This window comes from Mytilus galloprovincialis, chromosome 14, assembly GCF_965363235.1.
Source record: "Mytilus galloprovincialis chromosome 14, xbMytGall1.hap1.1, whole genome shotgun sequence".
NCBI classification, from domain to species: Eukaryota; Metazoa; Mollusca; class Bivalvia; order Mytilida; family Mytilidae; genus Mytilus; species Mytilus galloprovincialis.
The window spans coordinates 13,087,034-13,106,515 of NC_134851.1; the positions used below are offsets into that span (position 1 = coordinate 13,087,034).

Here is a 19,482-nt window from a genome sequence, read left to right on the forward strand (position 1 = left end):
TAAAATTAGACAGTGACCTCCTTTTTTGTTAAATTTTCAAAAAGTAAACCTACCTTTAAGTACTGTAACCTTGTATTACATTTGTTAATTATGATAATTTTATTATATGCAACAGATAAAGAATTACCTTCAACCTTGAGGTCAAAAGGTCAAAGGTCAAGGTAATTTCAGGACTAGAAATTAGACAATTCCCTCCGTTTGCTAATTTCTTTGAGAGTAGGTAATTGAAACATGTTAAAAGTAGGATGAATTAAAAGTATAGTACTTAGTATACATATTTATTTTATTTCATTTCTTTATGCCCGTGAAATTTGACCCTTTGAGCTAAGGGTTGAAGCCTGTCCTTCATCTATTGAATGAATATCATCGAATAGGACCTATTGGTAAAACATTTATTTTAGCAACATGGTAAAAATACATGCATGGATATATTTCATATTTGTATATGTATGTGAAAAATGAATATTGTGTTTTGTAGTGGTAAAGTCATTTGTTTATGGTTTTTGAAGAATGTAATCATAGACAATATTTATGGTTTTGCTACATATTTCCGATTTTGTCAAATGTGTAACACCAGAAATCACATAAACAGCATCAGGCTTTATTGAATGCAGAGGATGCCTATTCTTTGATTTCATACCAGCATTAACTAGAGCTCACTAAAGGATACCCATCATTCCTTTCCAACATTGAACTCAGATAGGTCAATTATCTCCCTTGAAATATTTTTGATCTGGTTTATACTCCTTCATGCACAAAGTAAAACATAGATATCTTCTATAATGAAATTCAATAAACTCAATCCCATTTCAATATTTATTAGCACATTATCATGATTTTTTTAAAAAGAAAGTATACATGGTATAACATGGTCATGATGGTTCAGAAGATACAAATAAATATGGTCATTTTTATCATGAAATATGTCAGTAAAGGAAATTCTGATTGAATACAAATAAATCTTCAGTTAAGAAAAATAAAGAAAGAAAGATTACAAGAGAGGACGCACTGAAATGTCATACCTTATGTTGAAGTTAAAAAAGAATATTACAGAAAAAGTAAAACATTAAATAAGCATTCCAAGGATCAATGTATAATTTGAGATCAAGGTGAGATAGATACATGTAGGCTTGACAATCATTTCATACAAGAAATTTGGTTTAGAAAAAAACACATCACCAAAACTGATCTTTCTTTTACTAATGAACCACACAATGAGATCAAGACAGACCAATATGTCACTACACTATCACTAATATTATCTGAGAAATTAGCCAAACTTTAAATACAATACAATACAATATGCTTTATTTTCAAAAACACTCCAGCACATTGACACGCGAAACAAGAGGTAAATACATACTAAATACTAAAGATTAACAAGGATAACTTATCTGTGAAAATCAGGTCAAGATAAGAATACACTTGCCAAAATGGACATACACACTTTACCACACTTATTACATACAACAGATATGGTTCACATTGAACAATGAACCATTAAAATAAAGTCAAGGTCAGATCAGATATATACACCTTACAAACAACATGTAAACAAATTAAATATAGTTTACCTAATTAGCTATTACCAACTAGTAATTGAAAGAAAAAAAACCATGAAAAAATTAACATTGATCAATAAACCATGAAAATGAGATCATGATCAATCCTGTAATATACCAAATATTGCATTTTGTATCTGATATATGGACTTGATCATTAATAATGATTAAATAAGTTAACTGATCCATGAAATTTGGTCAATGTCAAGTAACAACTATTTCATAGACATGAGGAACTTGCAATGCATGCTCATATACCAAATCCTATCCAAAGATATCCTATTATTCATTCATATATAAGAGAGAATTAATATTACAAAACGTTTTTAAAATTGTCACTAGTCAAGATAAATTAGTTGAAACTTTCGTAAAATACAGCATTTACAATCTTTTTTGCAAAAATAATTTATATTTTGTCTTAATTGTCACATTATTCCCAAAATGGCATAACATTATTTTGACTTCTTTTTCTATAGAGATATGTCACTTGAAAAAATGGAACTACATGTATAACATCAATTTTGTGTTTAAAAGTATATAAATTAGTCAAATGATGTGTCTGCAAAAAGCTGAGACAGCTTCTGAACAAATGAGCATACAAGTTTTTTGTCGCTAGAAACTCTTGGTTTACCAATACTGTTTTTGGCAGATAAAACATTTGAAAGTCCATCCTCACCTTCACGTTTCCAGATAAGTTTCAAGTGTTCAAAATTTAAACCAGATCCTGAAATATTTTCTGCAGTGGTCATTTTCACCACACCCTGACCAATTAAAAAATGCAGGCTGGGTAAATTCTTAAGCTTATTCATATTAAAGTTTTCTTGTAGCAAATGATCACCAGGTGAGTATGTATGCTTTAAGAGGTCAACTGAAGAAACCTTTGCTGCTTTTAATATTTCATTTAACATTGACACGTCGTCCAGTGCATTATGTGCATTATAATTTTTATTGCAAACATGTTCTGCCAAGTAGGGTTGAGAATATTTTGGAAGTTTTGGAATCTTGGATTTCATAACAGCAATACTGTCAATACAGCCAACACAGCTTTCCAAGTACAGATTGAATAATTTACATTTGTCAGCTGCATTTGACAAAACACGAAAGTCAAACTTTTTTCCATTATGGGCAATAAGAATAGCATTATTGAATTTCTGCAGCCATAAGAAAAAATTACTGAGCGCTTCAAATATTGGTAATGCAGCAACAACTTTGCCATTTAGTCTCAGGTTCGTCCCATCCCACATAATTCCTGTTATGTCTTCAGCTCCTGATGACATTGGAGCTTTTGGTACCACATAACAGGAAAACTGGCTGCCAGTATCATGTTCTACGGCGGCTATCTGAGTTATATGAGGAATAACATTTTGCCTAACTGTAAGAAAAAAAAAGAAAATTCATTTTACTACGAAATTTAGCATGCTCAAGAAGAAGAAAAATCATTGTAGTATATTGATGTGAATAGCAGAATTTTAAGACTGTCATGCATTAAGAAAGTAATTGTGATATGATATATATGTCATTGATCTAGATAAATTATATAATTTGATTGTTATCTTGTGTGCATTTTCCCAACATTTCTGTATTTTATTATCTAGAATGCAATAAGTTCCAAATGTGTTTATGTGTTACAACACTTAAACAGATGTTCTGTAATAGCTATTAACTATGCTGTATGGGCTTTGCTCATTGTTGAAGGCCATACAGTGACCTATAGTTGTTAATTTCAGTGCCATCTGGTCTCTTGTGAGAAGTTGTCTCATTGGCATTCATACCACATTTCTTTTTTATATTAGGGATTTAATAATAATATTTAAAAGCTTTCTAGATTTATAGAAGTCATTGCTTTTCATATATATGTTCAAACATAATTTATTATATGTCAGCTAACATACTCAAGTCAGTTGTTTCTAAGTCCATTATAATGAAGGATGTAGTAGTGTTTATAAGTCCCTCAACTTTTGAAAATGTTGGCTTTGGTGTGGCATTTGGTATCTGGTGGATATCTGCATCTTTATCTCCAAGGCTAATTTCTACAACAAGCAAATTATATTTACAAACATGTACACACCAGAATACACTCAGTAATTAGTATCAAAAGTTTGATAATGGGTCATTTTCTAATAAAATTCAAAATTTCAATTGAACATTTTCATCTGGAATGTGAAAAATGGTGCATGGTTTCAACTAATCTCAATCAATGTACACTTTTTGTATGAGATGAAGTGTACAGAAATAGATTTCATACTTATTTCAGAACTGAATGCTTCTTTGAATAATTCATTATGGTAGACCGATTCACACCTTTCAATAAAATTTGATAAGCTTGAACAGTTCATGAGTAAATGGTAATAAATTAGGCCTCTAGTTATCTCATTTGAACTGTTCTACATTTCTTGTTTCTTGGTCTTTTATAGCTGACTTTGCATTAAGGCTTTGGTCATTGTTGAAGGCCATAGGGTGACCTAGAATTATTTATTTCTGTGTCATTTGGTCTCTTGTGGAGAGTTGTTGCATTTGCAATCATACCACAACTTCGTTTTTATAATAAAACAAACCTGAGTCATAGGTTGCTCCTTCAGATGCTTCACATGCTCCTTTGGATGTCATTCTTTCTTCCTTGAGCTGAAGGCGTCTTAACTTTTTATCTAGTTGTGTTGCTTTCTGTTGACGACATTCTCTTTCCATATCTTTCTTTAAGTTGTATGGTACAGTGTAACTGCCTGGAGACAGACCATGTTCTTTAAAAGTCTGAAAAATTAACAAGGTAAATAATGACATAAAAATGTGTTATAACATGTATATGCATTATCAGTATGTATATAATATATGTAATTATAAAAGAACAGGCCAACAAGCAATTTTAAAGATATGCATCTATTTTAATCCTGATATTAAGGGCTGTTGTGTTAAAGATTTTTTTCAAACATCTCCAGTTAACACATAATTATGTTCATCAAAAGTTAAACATTTATAGTTTTCCCCATTGTAATCCAAAACTCCCAGGTACAATTAATTATTACAACTTGGTGCATTTTTCAATAAGTAAATAGTTCACTTTATAATAATACATTTCATTTTCCAATTGTCTTTTTTTTTATATATGAATCAAATGTTCAAAAAAGGAAAAACATTTTTGAATTTAAAAATTTTTAAAAACAATTCATGCATAGGAACAAACACACAAAATAGAACTAATGTATCCATAGGACCTTGTTGCCTCTGCCTTAAAATAACAAAAATACTCCAGTTCGAAAACTTCTTTGTCTCTATCAAAGCCCTATATGAGCATAAATGAATAATCATGCACATTAAGTAACTAAACAAAACTGGATAAAACTTTTTTGTCACGAATCATTAACCTCAGATAAGTAGCTTCGTCCTTCATTTATGCAAGCAGCTGTGGCTTTTAATCTGTAATCTAGACTTTCACTTTCACCATAATGTAAGTGTTTTGGAGCCCGAAGGGTTGCTGCTCTATGGGCAGCTTCACAAGCTTGGCTTGATCCAAGATCTGAATAAACAGTGGCATTTCCAACTATTGGCTCAAACAAACTGACTAACTTTTCACATAGGGCAGGGTTTTTCAAAGGAGCTTTATAAGGCAAACTTCTGTGAAGATACTTCACTCCTGGCTTCCGTTTGTATCCACAAAACCTAGCCTCACACTTACTGTGGTCTCCAAACTGGTGTGGGATAAATGCAGCTAAGTTCCTTTGAAGAGCTTCTGGCTGGCCTTGGTTTTTAGCAAATATATACTTAATTGTTTTGGATAAATGTTTAACAACATGGTTGGTCAGTTTCAAATCTTTCTGGTTTTTTTGGAGGTCATAAAGCTTTTTTACAATATTTTTGACTGAATGGTTCTTGTCAAGTTTCTTCTTTATATTCACACCAAGCTCTGATCTAATCCTTGCCATCAAAGTGTTGTCACCGTCACCCTCAATAGTCTTGATTGGAGTTCCTTGTTCCATCATCTCTCTGACTGCCTCAAGGCCTGCTTGGCTCTCCATCAACCTTGCTGATCCTCTATGGTTCCAGACACATCTATGAGGTTTAGGTTTCCTGCCTGGCCTGTTTCTCCTCCACCATTTGCAAGTTGCACAGGTTCTGTGTTTAACAACTGTCTTACAAACTTTATTTCCATACTTACGCTTAGTCATCAGAAAAGTATGACCTGCATATTCAAGGAACAAGGAAATGTTATATACTTGTACGGAAACAAATGTTAGCGTAAGTCTTTACTGACTAAATTCAAAATGTTTTAGATGATTAAGAGTTAAAAAAAAATCCAGCACAATCTAAGCCTGCTAAATTGCCTTGTACACCTTGAATAATAAAATTACCTTTAATTGGGGTATCTCCCCTCGCAAGCCTCCAACCCAAAAATCTTTGCTTTATTTGCAATTTACAATTGACATCAGGATGTAATCTTATATACTAAATAATATAGATGAAGTTAACTTACTTTAATGAATTTTACTTTAATAGTCCATGCCAATAAATTTGTCAAAAATAAGTGAACCTAACAACATTTAAACTAGATCTATAACCCATCAAGATTAATTTCCATACCAATTATTTGGGGATGAACAGAGGTTTAAGTAATTACCTGTTAAACTATCAAATCCTCTTTTCTGCCACCCATGATCTGCACACACTGTCATCCCAAATGGATTTCTGTCAAGTATTTCAACACTGTATAAAATAGAACAAATATTTTTTATATCTTTGTTTCTGCATTGAAACAAAACACTTAAAAGAGAAGATAACTATAAACGCTAAGCCTTCAAACTAGTTTATCACTGCCACATTCTGTATACATGCGCCAGTTCAAAGTCAGGAACCAGTAATTCAGTAGTTGAATTTTGTTGCTATATATATCATGCTCGTTTTTCATTAATTATTTTGTACATTTATCAGACAGTTAGTTTTCTCCTTTTAATTGTTTAATATAAGTCATATCAAGACCTTTTGTAGCCAAGTATGCAGTATTTTTTGCATTGTTGAAGAACATGTGGTGACTTATAGTGATTCTTAAAGTGATTCATTTCTATCTTATTTGGTGTCTTGTGTAGAGTTGTCTCATTGGCAATCATACCCCATCTCCTTATTTTCAAATTGGCTCTGTACCATTGGAAGCATTAAATCATTTTATCCAACTTTATAGATTAAAATTTCAAACTCTATCCTGTACTTAATAAATTATGGACAAAAAGGGAAACAAATAGACTGCAGATCTGGTCCACTGGTAGTAGCTGTCATTTTTAAACAGGGTAGATAACTCTCTAATACTTGTAAATAAATTGTATATATATGTGTAAATGCTTCAAATCTATCTTTTTCAAGACAAAATATAATATAACAATTAACACATACATGTACATGTATCTTAGAAAATTGTTCTATTTATTACCTATTCCCATCTGTGTTTGTCTGTGTATTACTATTAGGTATCACAAATTCTCCAGAATCAATAACAAGGTTAGCATCTCTGAAATCAAAGAAATTATTTGTCTTCATTTATACCTTGATATACAAATGTAAATAAAATTTGGTTATAAATTGTATCTATATAAGTTGGAATCAGACAGATATGCACTAATAAAAGTGTGCTTAACACATAGTTCACAGTTTATTAGTGTTTTTTCATTTGACTTGTTTTACATTGTCAATTTGAGGCCTTTTATAGCTGACTATGTGGTTTTGCTCATTATTGAAGGCTGTCGGGTTACCAATAGTTGATATTATTTTGGTCTCCTATGGATAGTTGTCTCATTAGCAATCATACTTCATCTTCTTTTTTATATTCACCTGGTTTCAGACTGTGACACTGCTATTACATCTATCATTTCAGGATAAGAACATGTATTTTCAGATATCTCTTCATGACCAGTGCTGTGAATCATAAAAAAATATTATATAATATGTGCATGATGATGTTTCAAATAATTTTTGGTACAAAATCCATTTATTTCACTCATTTATCAAATACAATACAACAAAATTGCTATCAATCTGAACCCAAAAAAAAGCCTGTGAGCATCATGTTTTAATCATTTCCTGCACCATAAATGTACATGTACTTTAAAATTATTTTTTTGAAGAATGAGAAAATCATGTTCATCAATACATCATTTTCCATAACAGTACCCTTGGTTTAATATATACTGGAAGTTTCAAGTAATGCCTCTCACTAAACAAAGTTTGGATTTGTAATCATTACTTATAAATAATGATCAATAATACAGAATTTAAAAAAGAAATTTGGCATTTGGGAATGATTTAAAAAAAAAAATATCATTCATTGCAACTTACCTAATCAATTGTGTGTTTTGTACATTTGGAGGGACCAATGTTACATCTTCTACAAGGTTGGAATCTCTGAAAAATTAAATATAAATTTCTGTTACAAAAATATACTTTTTCATTTTGAAAGCACATGTTTATCTGTACAATGTTCATGTATGTATATAATACAAAATTTCTTACCAAATACAATGAGGTGAAAAATGTTCTCAATTAAAAAAAATAGGTTGAAATTCTTTATAGAAATACATTATTTCAACTACATGTACATGTACCATACATTTTGTAGCTATTAATAGCCTGCAAATCAAGAATCACAACCCAACCTTAATATTAACTGACTAATTTTTATGTATTTATAAATCCAAACCTCATTTCTGCTGCAAAAGCTTCTCGCCCTCTTCTTTCCATACTCATGTTGGCAAAATCTTCAATCATGTCTCCTGCTCTTCTTTCCATGACTTTCAGGTTTTTATGGGAAATGGATGGCAAGTTAAGTGTAGTGAGAACATTGTTCACCCTCTGTGGACCTCCTAAAGAATCTATCATGGCTAAAAAAAAGTTAAGAATGTATTAAATCTTTGTATTGAGTATGGAGTGATGTATTTAATTTATATTGATAACAGTTACATTAATAATTAAAAAATAATATTAAAAGTATGGATATCAGATTGAAATGGGAAATAAATATAGAATATCAACTTTTTTTTTTACATTCATAAAAATTAAACAGAAACAACTCCAATAGATACAGTCGTTAGTTTTTTCACTCTTTATTTATGTTGACTGATGCAACAGCCTACAGGTCCTTGAATAAACTTGACTTCAATGATTTGATGTTTGTTTCTGAATTATTACAAAATTGAACTGACCTGGATTAAAAATAATCTAGCTTTTCATATCATCATATCATCATGTTCAGTGCAGGCATGTTGATATATCATTTATAGGGTTGTTCAATGTGTACATGAGGGTGGTAAAGGGGGGTGCTTGCACGGAAAAAACGTGAAATAAGACATAATTTCACGTTGAACGTGAAATAATTTCTGTAATGAACATTGCACGAAAAATAAATACTTTTATGTGTACCTTTTGTGACTGAATCACTGTCTTTTTGTATATATTAACTCTTTGTTTTACTTGATATTCCCGATTTAGTATACACATTTACGATTTAATTGGTTTACGGCTTTTTAAAAAGTATTTCTTGACGATCCCTGCCAAGTGTTTGAATTTTATTTGAAAATACCGAGCGCACAAAATAACACTGAAAATCACGATGCATGTTAAATTAAATAAGCAGAACACATTGAACGAGGCACCCGTCTTGCACGACTGAACGTCAAATAAAAAAGTAAAAACATGTTGACTCCAATTTCACGATCCAGTGAACATATAGAAAATTATAGATTATAGACCAGATTGAATTTTTTTTATCTCAAGACCTCAGGATTTCTCTTACTTGTGTTTAAAAGCCCAGGATTTTTGGATCAGGAGTTCAGGACCCACTTAATCCCTCTTAAAATACATGTATGGGGTACCCGTGTGTGAGCGGGTGAGTGAACTAAAACTTACATGTATTTATTTATCCTGTCTTGATATTATGACAATGAAATTGAAGGAAAACCAACCATTTTTCTGTTTCATGAAAATCAAACCGGAAATTGATAGATACAAATCTGGGTCTGTTCGCCCTGTTACACATTCGTCCTAGATCCATTCGCCTATTTTTTTTTGGCATTGTTGTTAAATTGCAGAATATTCATTGGTCATGTTCAAAGTTTGTTGAAAAATCGCAGAATATTTGCATTATATAACTAATAACTAGTAACGAACTCAGGGTGGAAAAAACTAGGACGTACCAACCTACGGCAAGTATGTAATCAGGGTGAACATACCAGATACATGTACAATGTTAAATGATGAATCGGAATGAAGGATAGATACAAATAATAATTAATAATAAATAAATACTGAAAGGCATACTAAATTGTTTCTTACCTGCCCCAAGCTTAGTATTCACACAGAAACTTGGCATGCCCTTGGAACTTGGGTTTTCTTTGTGCGTTGATCCATATGGAACCCTGTTCAATTCCTGGCACGATGTGCACTGGATATAAAGATAGCCACCCAGTCCACACTTCATCTCTCCTTTTATAGTCTCGTGGCTTAATATAAGAGGGCCGTTATAACACCTCGAACAAAATTTAAGATGGTCCAGCAGTGTTCCCCATTCCACCAATCTTCTCCCCGAATGCCAGGAGGTACTGGTATTTATCTTTGTACTCCCCAGAAGTTTGTCAATGCCGGGGCAGCAAACGGCACAGCCTGTTGCTCCGGCTATACATAAGTGTCCCACACCATAATTGTGGTCAATTTCAATGTTTTCTGCAACTGCAGGTTCACTTGTTTCTTGTAGTGTCTTTGAAAACCTCCCCCGTTTGTCGCGACAGACGACCGAGTCGGCCATTTTGTGTTATTGTTTACATTGGATATGATTATTACGTTACTTCCAAAACACATATTCGGACTTAAAATTAGATATTTCAACTAAATTAATCAATTTAAAATGGAAACTGAAAGAATATTTGTATTTGTCAAATTTTTTAAATGTGAAAAATAAAATTATGGAAATCGCCGGAAAATACCGAGGTGAAAAGATAAGATCGACCTCGGTAGACTTCGACTAATTTTAGTCACGTGGTCTATTATGGGTCGGATACCTTAAAAGTAAAGTAAATTTGCTTCGCGTTGTGTTTTTAAAGTAGTGAGATTTGCACCATAAAGGGGTGACTAACTGTGGCGAACTGCACCGAAGTGGTGGCTAACTCTAAACTCAAGTGAACTGATACAGTCCGGCGAGTATTTGGAGGCCTGTGCAAGGCCGACTCCGACTGAATATCAAATGATATTCTAAACTTGTCATTAAACAGGGTAACTTTAACTGAAACGGTACTGAAGAAAAGTTGAATAAATAAATATTCATAAAACATTATAAAAACATCGAAAGTTAAATACTAAAACAGTTAAATTAACAATCCTTACTTTTATCTTACTGTGTTTAAATAAAATTAAACTTAAAATAAACATTTAAATACTAAATAATTAATCTGTCCAAATTAAGGGGAATTAACCTAGACACATCAAGGCACATCTATTACATTCCTCCCCCCTAAGGACAAATATTAATTTAATAATAAAAGAAATTAATATTTGGGAAAAAAATATTTAAAATAGATGTGTTGAAAACAATAAACAATATAAAACAATGCAAACAAAATGTCAATTAATGTCACAAAAATGTCAAACTAACACACGGCCCAACCATCAGGAAAGTTCCACACGGTATAAACGTCCAGGAATAAGCGGTAAACACAGTTTATAAAGTACAATAATCGATAGCATATATATCCAACGGTAAATGGACACAGCATATGTACAGCATTCCACAAATAGTCCTTCAAACGGAAACGGAATGTAAATACGGCTAATCTGCATGGTTCAAGTTGTACCAGGTATAGTCCACCAATTGTTGATCTCACAAAAAACACTTTTAACATGTGTTTTCGGGTTCTTAAAGTCCATCGTTGTACCAGGTTTAGTCCACCATTGTAGATCTCACAGAATCACGTTTAACATGTGATTCCGGGTTCAAGATGATCAAACGTTGTACCAAAAGTAAGAAAGGTGTTCTCGATACAAGAACGGCTTACTATATCAGCTGGTTGTCTTCGCACATAAACTAACTGCCACTCAATAGATTTCTGCCATGACTTCAAAAAGTCACAAAAGGAATACCATAACCCAATGAAACAAATTTATAACAATAAAACTTGTTCAGAGAGGTTAAAAATCCAAATAAATGAGCAAACTCATTAATAAACCTATTCAAACAGAAAACTTAAGCACAATCTAAACAAACCAACATCTAAAGAAAACACAATCTAATCAAACAACGTTTTTGAGGGTGGTTTCGATAACAAAACCGGCTCATTAACGTGACCAAGAAAAACAACAAATCCAAAGACTTTGAAACCATACCTATTAAACAATAATATAATTGACAAAATAAGTAAAATACTAAATATACAAATTAAAACAAATAAAACATACTATATGAAAACTTTAACTGGCTTATCCTTCAAACAAGAAAACTCATCCATGTTAGAAGTCAAATAATCAGATAAATAGCTATGCAAATCAGATGGAAATAAACTTTGAACTCTTTTGACAACTTTGCATGATTTTTTCACATTCTTATGACATGTATAGGATTAAAACTATTTATAAACGTGAAAACAGTAAACTCAAAAGTGCTAGCGTGTAGACACTCTTTTGTTTCTAAGTATTGTTATCTGTGGATATCTTATATACTAAAGTATTAGAAAAGTGCTACTCGCCTCCTTTGAATAAAAAGATTAATTAAATAAACGGAGATTTTCGACTGAATTGCGCAAAAATTCTATGACCTTCAGATATTACATCGTTTAACACTTAAACGGTATAAACAACATGAACCGAGTAGCAGTTTTCGTAAAATATTAATATTCAGCTTTCTGTACGTTAATTTGAATCGAAATTTCATCATTTCTACACGCTAGCACTTTTGAGTCAAAGTTAACTTGATTCACAAGTTTTCGGGTCCGTCATTGTTTACAAACGCACAAGTGACTTTCAAAGGGAAGTAATTCTGTAATAAGAAATAAAAATTTCAGTCTTCGGGAAATTGTTGCTGATCTTTATTTAAATGTACGTTTTGTTGCATTTTCTCCATAACCAATTTATTTAAGGGAGCTACCATTTGATTTTTATGGGGGGGGGGGGGCTATGATGAAAAATTTTGTCCTGCATTTTTTTTAGTTGTAATCTCTGTCCTGCCTTTTTATTTTTCACTCTATTCGGTCCTGCCTTTTTTTTATTAGTTTATCCTGACTTTTTTATCTAAATTGTCATCCTGCCTTTTTTTTTTTGAAAAGTGTCTCATCCTGCCTTTTTTTTTACTCAAAACTCCTGTCCTGCCTATTTTTTTCAAATTTCATCCTAGCCCCCCCCCCCATAAAAATCAAATGGTAGCTCCCTAATAAAAGAAACAAAGTATTTTTAAAAATATATATTTTACTCGGAGAATAGATCAGAATGATTATAATTACACATCGGCTTGGTATGAATATACCCCTTTTCTTTCTGTTTGGTATTTTTTGGCAAAAATCTTCAATCTTCAATCTTTGTCGTGATGACAGAGTAATCTCTCTTGTAAATTATCCTCTCTTGTAAAATAATTATCACAAATGTAGTTTCTCCTTTGTACTTATATATTGTAGGTGGTGCTTTAAAAATATTATAGAATTATTGTATGAAGTGAAATAAATTTAAAAAATGGTTTATTAGGTTATTGAAATGGCATGAAAAATTAAAAATATAAAAAATTTAAAGAAATTTGTATCAAATTATCCACTAAAACGGTTTGTTTCCTCTATGTACTCCGCTAATAGTTGATTGATATTTTCTGCATTTGGCAAATTGATTGTTAATAAATTGTCTAGATCTGTTGGAATTTGTCCTGTTATGAAGTATATTTGATGAAATAATTTGTCTCTGGCATCTGAATACAGGTCACATTCAAAAAGGTAGTGTTGTACATTTTCTTTTTGTTTGCAGTGATGACAGGTTTCCGAGTTGATGTGCTGGTTTATTATAAATTGGTATGCATTTAATTTAGAATAACCTGTTCGTAAACTGTTGATTATGTTGTACATTTTTTTTGACGGGAAGTCTTTTTTAACTTTATCTTTAACTTCAGGATGAAATCTGAAATAGTGACGTCCAGTATAACTATTTTCCCATCTGCGTTGCCATTTTTTTGTAACAGAATTTCTAGCTGCTTTTTTACATCTTGTTTTGTAAACACTATGTCATCAACGGCTAGTGTTTCTGCTTCTTTAGCAGCTTCTTTTGCCAAGGAGTCTGCCTCGTCATTTCCTTTTATGTTGGCATGTCCTGGTGTCCAGTTTAAGTTTATTAAAAATCCATGTTCGTTTAAATTTTTTATTTTCCCTTTGATTTCGTTAATGGTTTGATGATAGCTGTCACTTTTCCAATTGAGAGTTAAGATACCTAATGCTGTCTGACTGTCCGAAAATAAAGTTAAAGTATTAATTTGCTCTTTTGAAAAAGATTCTATGTAATCCAGAACCATTTTTATTGCTATAAGTTCAGCTAGCAAGATTGATCCTTTGTTAGAGACAGGTCTTTTTAATTTTTCTTCTTTATCATTAATGTAAATTATAGCTCCTGCACCGCAGGGGCCTGGATTTCCTAAACATGACCCATCTGTAAAAGCAACTGCTGTGTTTGGTGTTTGAGATTGGAGTTGTTCCGAGATGATTTGTTTTCCTTCCTCTATTTGGGCTGTTGTTCTGGATTTTGAGCTGCCTATGTTACGCCAGTAGTCAGGGGCTCTAATGACTGATACTAGACCTTGGTATTCATACTACGGTTCTATCTTGTCTATATCAACCAATTCTGTATCTTTCATATCTTCAGTTTGTTGGTACATTTTTCCTAGTGGTGATATAAATTTTTCTGGATTTTTCTCCTCTTTCCAAATTTCAAATTTTCTTTTAATTGGGACATTATTACTATAAGAATTAATTTTTCCTAACTCTCTGATGGCCATTTCCTCTCTTCTTAAATCTATTGGTAATGTTCCACTAAGTACTTCTAATGCTTCAAGGGATGATTGAGATGGTAGATCTAAACACAATGCTAACCCTTTTCTTTGTATTTCATTTAATTTGTCCAGATGACTTGAAGTGCTGGATTGCCAAATACTACTAGCATAATTAAAAATTGAACATACTAAGCTGTCATATATTTGAATGAGTGTCTTTGTTGGTATTAATGCTATTCCCTTGATTTCTCTTATAATTCCTAAAGATCTTTTGGTTTTCTTTACTGTAGATTCTATGTGACTATTGAAATTTAGTTGTTCATCTAATTTTAATCCAAGTATAACTGGATTAGGGTTGTATTTTAGAATTGTGTTTCCAAGCTTCAGTTTGATATTTTGGACTTTATTTTTTTCTTTACTGAAAATACTGTACTCTGTTTTTTGAATGCTAAGTTTCATTCTCCAATCATTGCTCCATTTTTGTACTTGATTGAGATCTTTTTGCAATTTTTCTTGTATAACTTTTGGATCTGAATGTGAGTGCCAAATAGTTGCATCATCTGCAAACTTACAGCAGTCTGCAGACACGGATTTAAAATTATCTTTTATAAAAATATTAAACAGGATTGGGGAGATAACAGATCCTTGTGGCAGACCAATACTGGTTTGAAACCAAGGACTTTTGTAATTGTTCACCATGCATCTAGCTTCTCGGTGACTGAGGAAGGCATTAATCCACATCCACATTTTCCCTTTGATGCCGTCATTGTATAACTTTACCATTAAACCCTCTCTCCAAACGCTATCATAAGCTTTTTCAAAATCGATAAAAATGACAATAGTGGTTTTGTCTTTGTTAAATCCATTAAAAATAGCTTGTGTTAAAGATAATAAGGCATTTGTTGTACCTCTAAAATGTCGAAAACCTTCTTGTTCTTGGTCCATGATGTTGTTCATTTCTACAAATCCTTCTAACCTGTATGTTATAATTCTTTCCATTAATTTTGCCACTACACTAGTTAAGCTGATAGGTCTGTAAGATGATGGTAAATTGTAATTTGGTTTATATAATTTTTTTATAAATTTGACATTTGCTCTTCTCCAATTTAATGGTATAATTCCTTCTTCCCATGACTGGTTAATGATGTCCAAAAGTTTGGACTTTAATTCGCTTCCACCATTGATGAAAAGTTCAGTAAAAAAGAAGTCTGGACCTGGTGCTGATTCTTTTTTTAATTTAAAAATGGATCCTTCTAACTCTTCCATTGTAATATAATCATTGTACTTGATGTTATCTGTATTTTCTTCTTGATTAGAAGTACTAATGCTGATGTATTGCTGTGTGATGTCATCATAGAATTGTTGATTAAAATTATTTGCTTTTAAATGGTAACCTTCAAAGAAGGTATTTTTCAGGATGTTAGATTTTTCTGATTCAGTGAAAAGAATATTTCCATTATTTCCTTGCAATGGATGTACTAAATTTTCAGATTTCTTTTTAGTTAATTTTTTGAAATTTGACCATTTTTCCCTTAAAGATTTCGCTTCTCCAATTTTTTCACACAAGTCTTCAGACCATTTATTTTGGGCATCTTTTTTTGTCATTTCAAAATCATTTTCTGCTTTTGCAACATTTTCAAAATTTTCTGGTGTACTTCTTAATTTAAATTTCTTTTGAGCTTTGTTTAGTTTTCCTTTCATTTCTCTGATATCATCATTCCACCATGGGGGGTGTTGTATTATCGTCTTTTTCTTTGGTTTGACTAAGGGAATGCATTTTGTCATACAGTTTGTTAAAGTTTCTTCAAATCGGTTGTAGTTATTTTCTATATTTTCATTTTGTGGAAAGGATAATTTTGAAAATGAGTCTTTTGCTGTTTCTTTCCATGCATTCCAATCACATTTTTTGATATTCCAATATTCCTCTTCTGATGTATTTTCTTCGTGAGGATTACCTGCATAAAAATCTAACAATACTGCAATATGGTCTGATTGTACCTTTTCATGAGTTAGGGTTACACAATTTTTAACATCATTAAATAGTTGCCTTGAAATTAGAAATAAGTCTATTACAGAACTACTTGCTCTTCTTGTAGCCTGATCATCATTAACACAAATCAGCTTAGATGTCGTCATACATTGTTCTAGTAATTCTCCATGTTTATTTTCAACTGCATTGTTCCATTCGAAGGATTTAGCATTTAGATCACCTACCAATATTAAATTGTTTAAATTTTGTTGTTCAATATGTGTACAAAGCTTTTTCATTAACTCTGGTTTTTCTGGTGGGATGTACGGAACCCAAAGATGAAATGTTTGGTTTTTGCTGTCTTTTACCTCAATACTGACCATTTCAATGTCTTTTAGTTCCAAATGTTCCTGTCTTTGTCCTATGAAATGATTGCTTGGCTTTAAAAATATTGCAGATCCTCCCCTTGCTTTATTTGGTCTAGGTGATGTTATCGGTTTCCAATCACCAAATGAGAGTGGATTTTTTTCAGATTCAAAGGATTCATTAATACATAAGATGTCAACATTATATTTTTCACAAATTTCTTTGAGTCCAGTTGCTGTTTTAAAAAGGAAAAGGATTTTCATGTTGAATATATATATATATATGGTTAGATACAGTTTTTAAATTTATGTTGGTTGATAAAGCGAATGAAGGCTGGACAGTGAGACGATGACGATTTATGATTTTGTTGACAGTTTCTACAGGTAGCTGGCTTTGTACAGAAAGTTTCTGAGCAGGAATTTGATCCACAGTTGTGACAATGTTTTTTGTCCTGGCACTGGTTAGCAGGATGGCCAAGACACTGACAATTATAGCATCTAATAAACTTGATGTTTCTTTTCTTTTCAACTTTGATTTTCTGAGTGATGTTATTAGAAACATTGGCAATTTCTATGTCTAGGGATTTATCTAAGTCTGATGGGCTGTCAAAGAAGATTTTAACTACCTTCATGGGACGTTTTGTATCCCAAAAATGGAGTCTACAAATTTCAGAGATATTTCCTCCTGTTTGATACTCAATTTCAGATTTGAGTTTATCCAAGTTTAAATTCAAAGGTATGTTTTTTGCAAAACCTATTATATTTTGTTTATGATAATGACTTGCAGGATTATGTGCCACACTATCTTCTCCAAAAACTTCCTTAGCGTCTCTTTCTTTGAACTTTTTCTTTTCTTCTGATGACGGGAAATGGAGGGCAATTCCTCCTAAGGGAAGTTTATATGAAAATTGAATATATTGGAACCTTTTTCTTTTTTGCTTATTTCTTTTCTAATATCTGTACTGGTTTTACACTTCTCAGGTTCCTTGATGTTGTCAACAATGAGAATATCACCTGTTACTTCCTTGAAAGGTCTTTGTTTAGGTTTACATGTAATATCTATTGACTGCTGTGATGATTGATTGGTATCATTTACTGTGGTTTGTGGTGTTGGATATACTTTGTTTGTATTATTCAGTTGATTATCAACTGTTTTAGTGATGTTTGTTGCTCTTTCAAATATATTTTCTTTTCTTATTATGCAAAATGCACAGGAATACTTTATGTGGTATGTAGTATATTTAATAGAGTCTTTGTTGTTGATACCTGCACAGGAGCAGTGCCACCAGCATCTACAAGTATTGCATTCAATCCAATCAGTCTTAGAGTGCGTTTTGTCTTTTCCACATCCAATGCATATTTCGTAGTCTTTTAGTATAGTTGGTTTGTTATTTTCACAGACATTAACGTTTAAATTGACTGTTGTGTCACTATTAGTGTCACTTTCTGGACAAATCTGAGTTATATGTCGTTGTTGATGATTTGTTTTTGAAGGGGTGAAGTGGTTTTTTTCCTTTTTCGTTCTTTGACTTCTTCTTAACATGACCAGGTATGTTATGAGTACATTGTTGTTTACAAATTTTTCTACGGACACTGTAGCTTTATCTACCAATAAAACATGCCATCCGTGTATTCGCACAAAAGTGTAGGAAGTGTTGTTAAACACCATTCAATCAATCAGATGAGGTGCCTCTCATGTTTGGGTTTTGCCTCTTGTAAAAGTGTAAACTGTCAGAGTGTACAATAAAATCTTGAATCTTGCTCATTCTTCATAAATCATACAGACCCATACACTGTACATCATTCAATCGTTGGTCACAGTGGCAATCACACCATATAGTAATGACAGCTTGGAATATATATATATTCAATGTCTTGCTTATTTTTCTCTCAATAAATCTGATTACCACATGATAGAAAACATAGTTTAAGAAAAATAGATGTTGATTTCATAGAAAAAAAAACTTATGATGGTCAGTAAGTATGGGACTATTAAATCAATTTATACCAAAGTCCAAGAGCTAATGGAAATTTAATTATATTTCAAATCCTGCAACATTTTTATCACACATTCCCTTTACACCATGTACACATTCAATGAACATTCTGTGTCTCATTCAAGCATACTTAAAACTCCAGAATATGTATTTATAACAAGGTATTAAATAAAACTGAAAATCAACATCAAGTTTAGAAAACCTGCATTACTTCTTACTGCTAAATTTCATGATTTTAGTTCAATTATTTTTTAAATGTATGTTACTATCATTTTTTTCTTCTTAGTTGATTTTTTCATATTCAACCTATTTATTATGATTTAAAGACATATTGTGCATTATAACTTCCCTTAAGAAATAAATTGCAAATATTTGATAGTATGACTAAACCTTTTCATGTTATGCAAACAATAAAACTTAGGAACTAAGCTTACTCCATGCATGCATGGACGAAGGCAACTAATGGACTTAGTCTGTTGTGTTAGTCCATGCAAGCATGGACGAAGTTGACGTTAGTTGCCAGCAGACAGGTTAATGCAGTTTAAAAAAATTTAGCAATGATTTTCGGTGTTTGCATCGCAATCTAAATCTGACGTCATTTTCCTAACTATTC

General features: G+C 31.9%; 1 protein-coding gene across 2 annotated transcripts; it reads right to left on the reverse strand.

The window, feature by feature from the left end:
• Positions 1-924: 924 nt before the first annotated feature.
• Positions 925-10,600, reverse strand: LOC143059102 (uncharacterized). 2 transcript variants are annotated; one of them, XM_076232591.1, is made up of 10 exons: positions 9,870-10,600; positions 8,239-8,419; positions 7,878-7,943; positions 7,374-7,457; positions 6,976-7,053; positions 6,172-6,257; positions 4,922-5,736; positions 4,118-4,310; positions 3,455-3,592; positions 925-2,934 (listed from the first exon to the last, which is right to left on the reverse strand). In XM_076232591.1, the coding sequence occupies exons 1-10, from the start codon at positions 10,336-10,338 to the stop codon at positions 2,105-2,107; spliced, it is 2,940 nt and encodes a 979-aa protein (XP_076088706.1). In that variant the 5' UTR covers positions 10,339-10,600; the 3' UTR covers positions 925-2,104. The 2 variants fall into 2 exon arrangements, with proteins under 2 accessions (XP_076088706.1, XP_076088707.1); XM_076232592.1 differs by lacking the exon at positions 9,870-10,600 and adding an exon at positions 9,444-9,863.
• Between the last annotated feature and the right edge of the window lie 8,882 nt (positions 10,601-19,482).

Excerpts from the sequence above, each read along its gene's own strand:
- LOC143059102 (XM_076232591.1), bottom strand. The coding sequence starts at position 10,338 with ATGGCCGACTCGGTCGTCTGTCGCGACAAACGGGGGAGGTTTTCAAAG. Across the intron at positions 7,054-7,373 it reads GTGTCACAGTCTGAAACCAG|AGATGCTAACCTTGTTATTG; the intron begins GTGAATATAAAA and ends CTTTGATTTCAG. Across the intron at positions 4,311-4,921 it reads GACGAAGCTACTTATCTGAG|ACTTTTAAAGAACATGGTCT; the intron begins GTTAATGATTCG and ends TTAATTTTTCAG.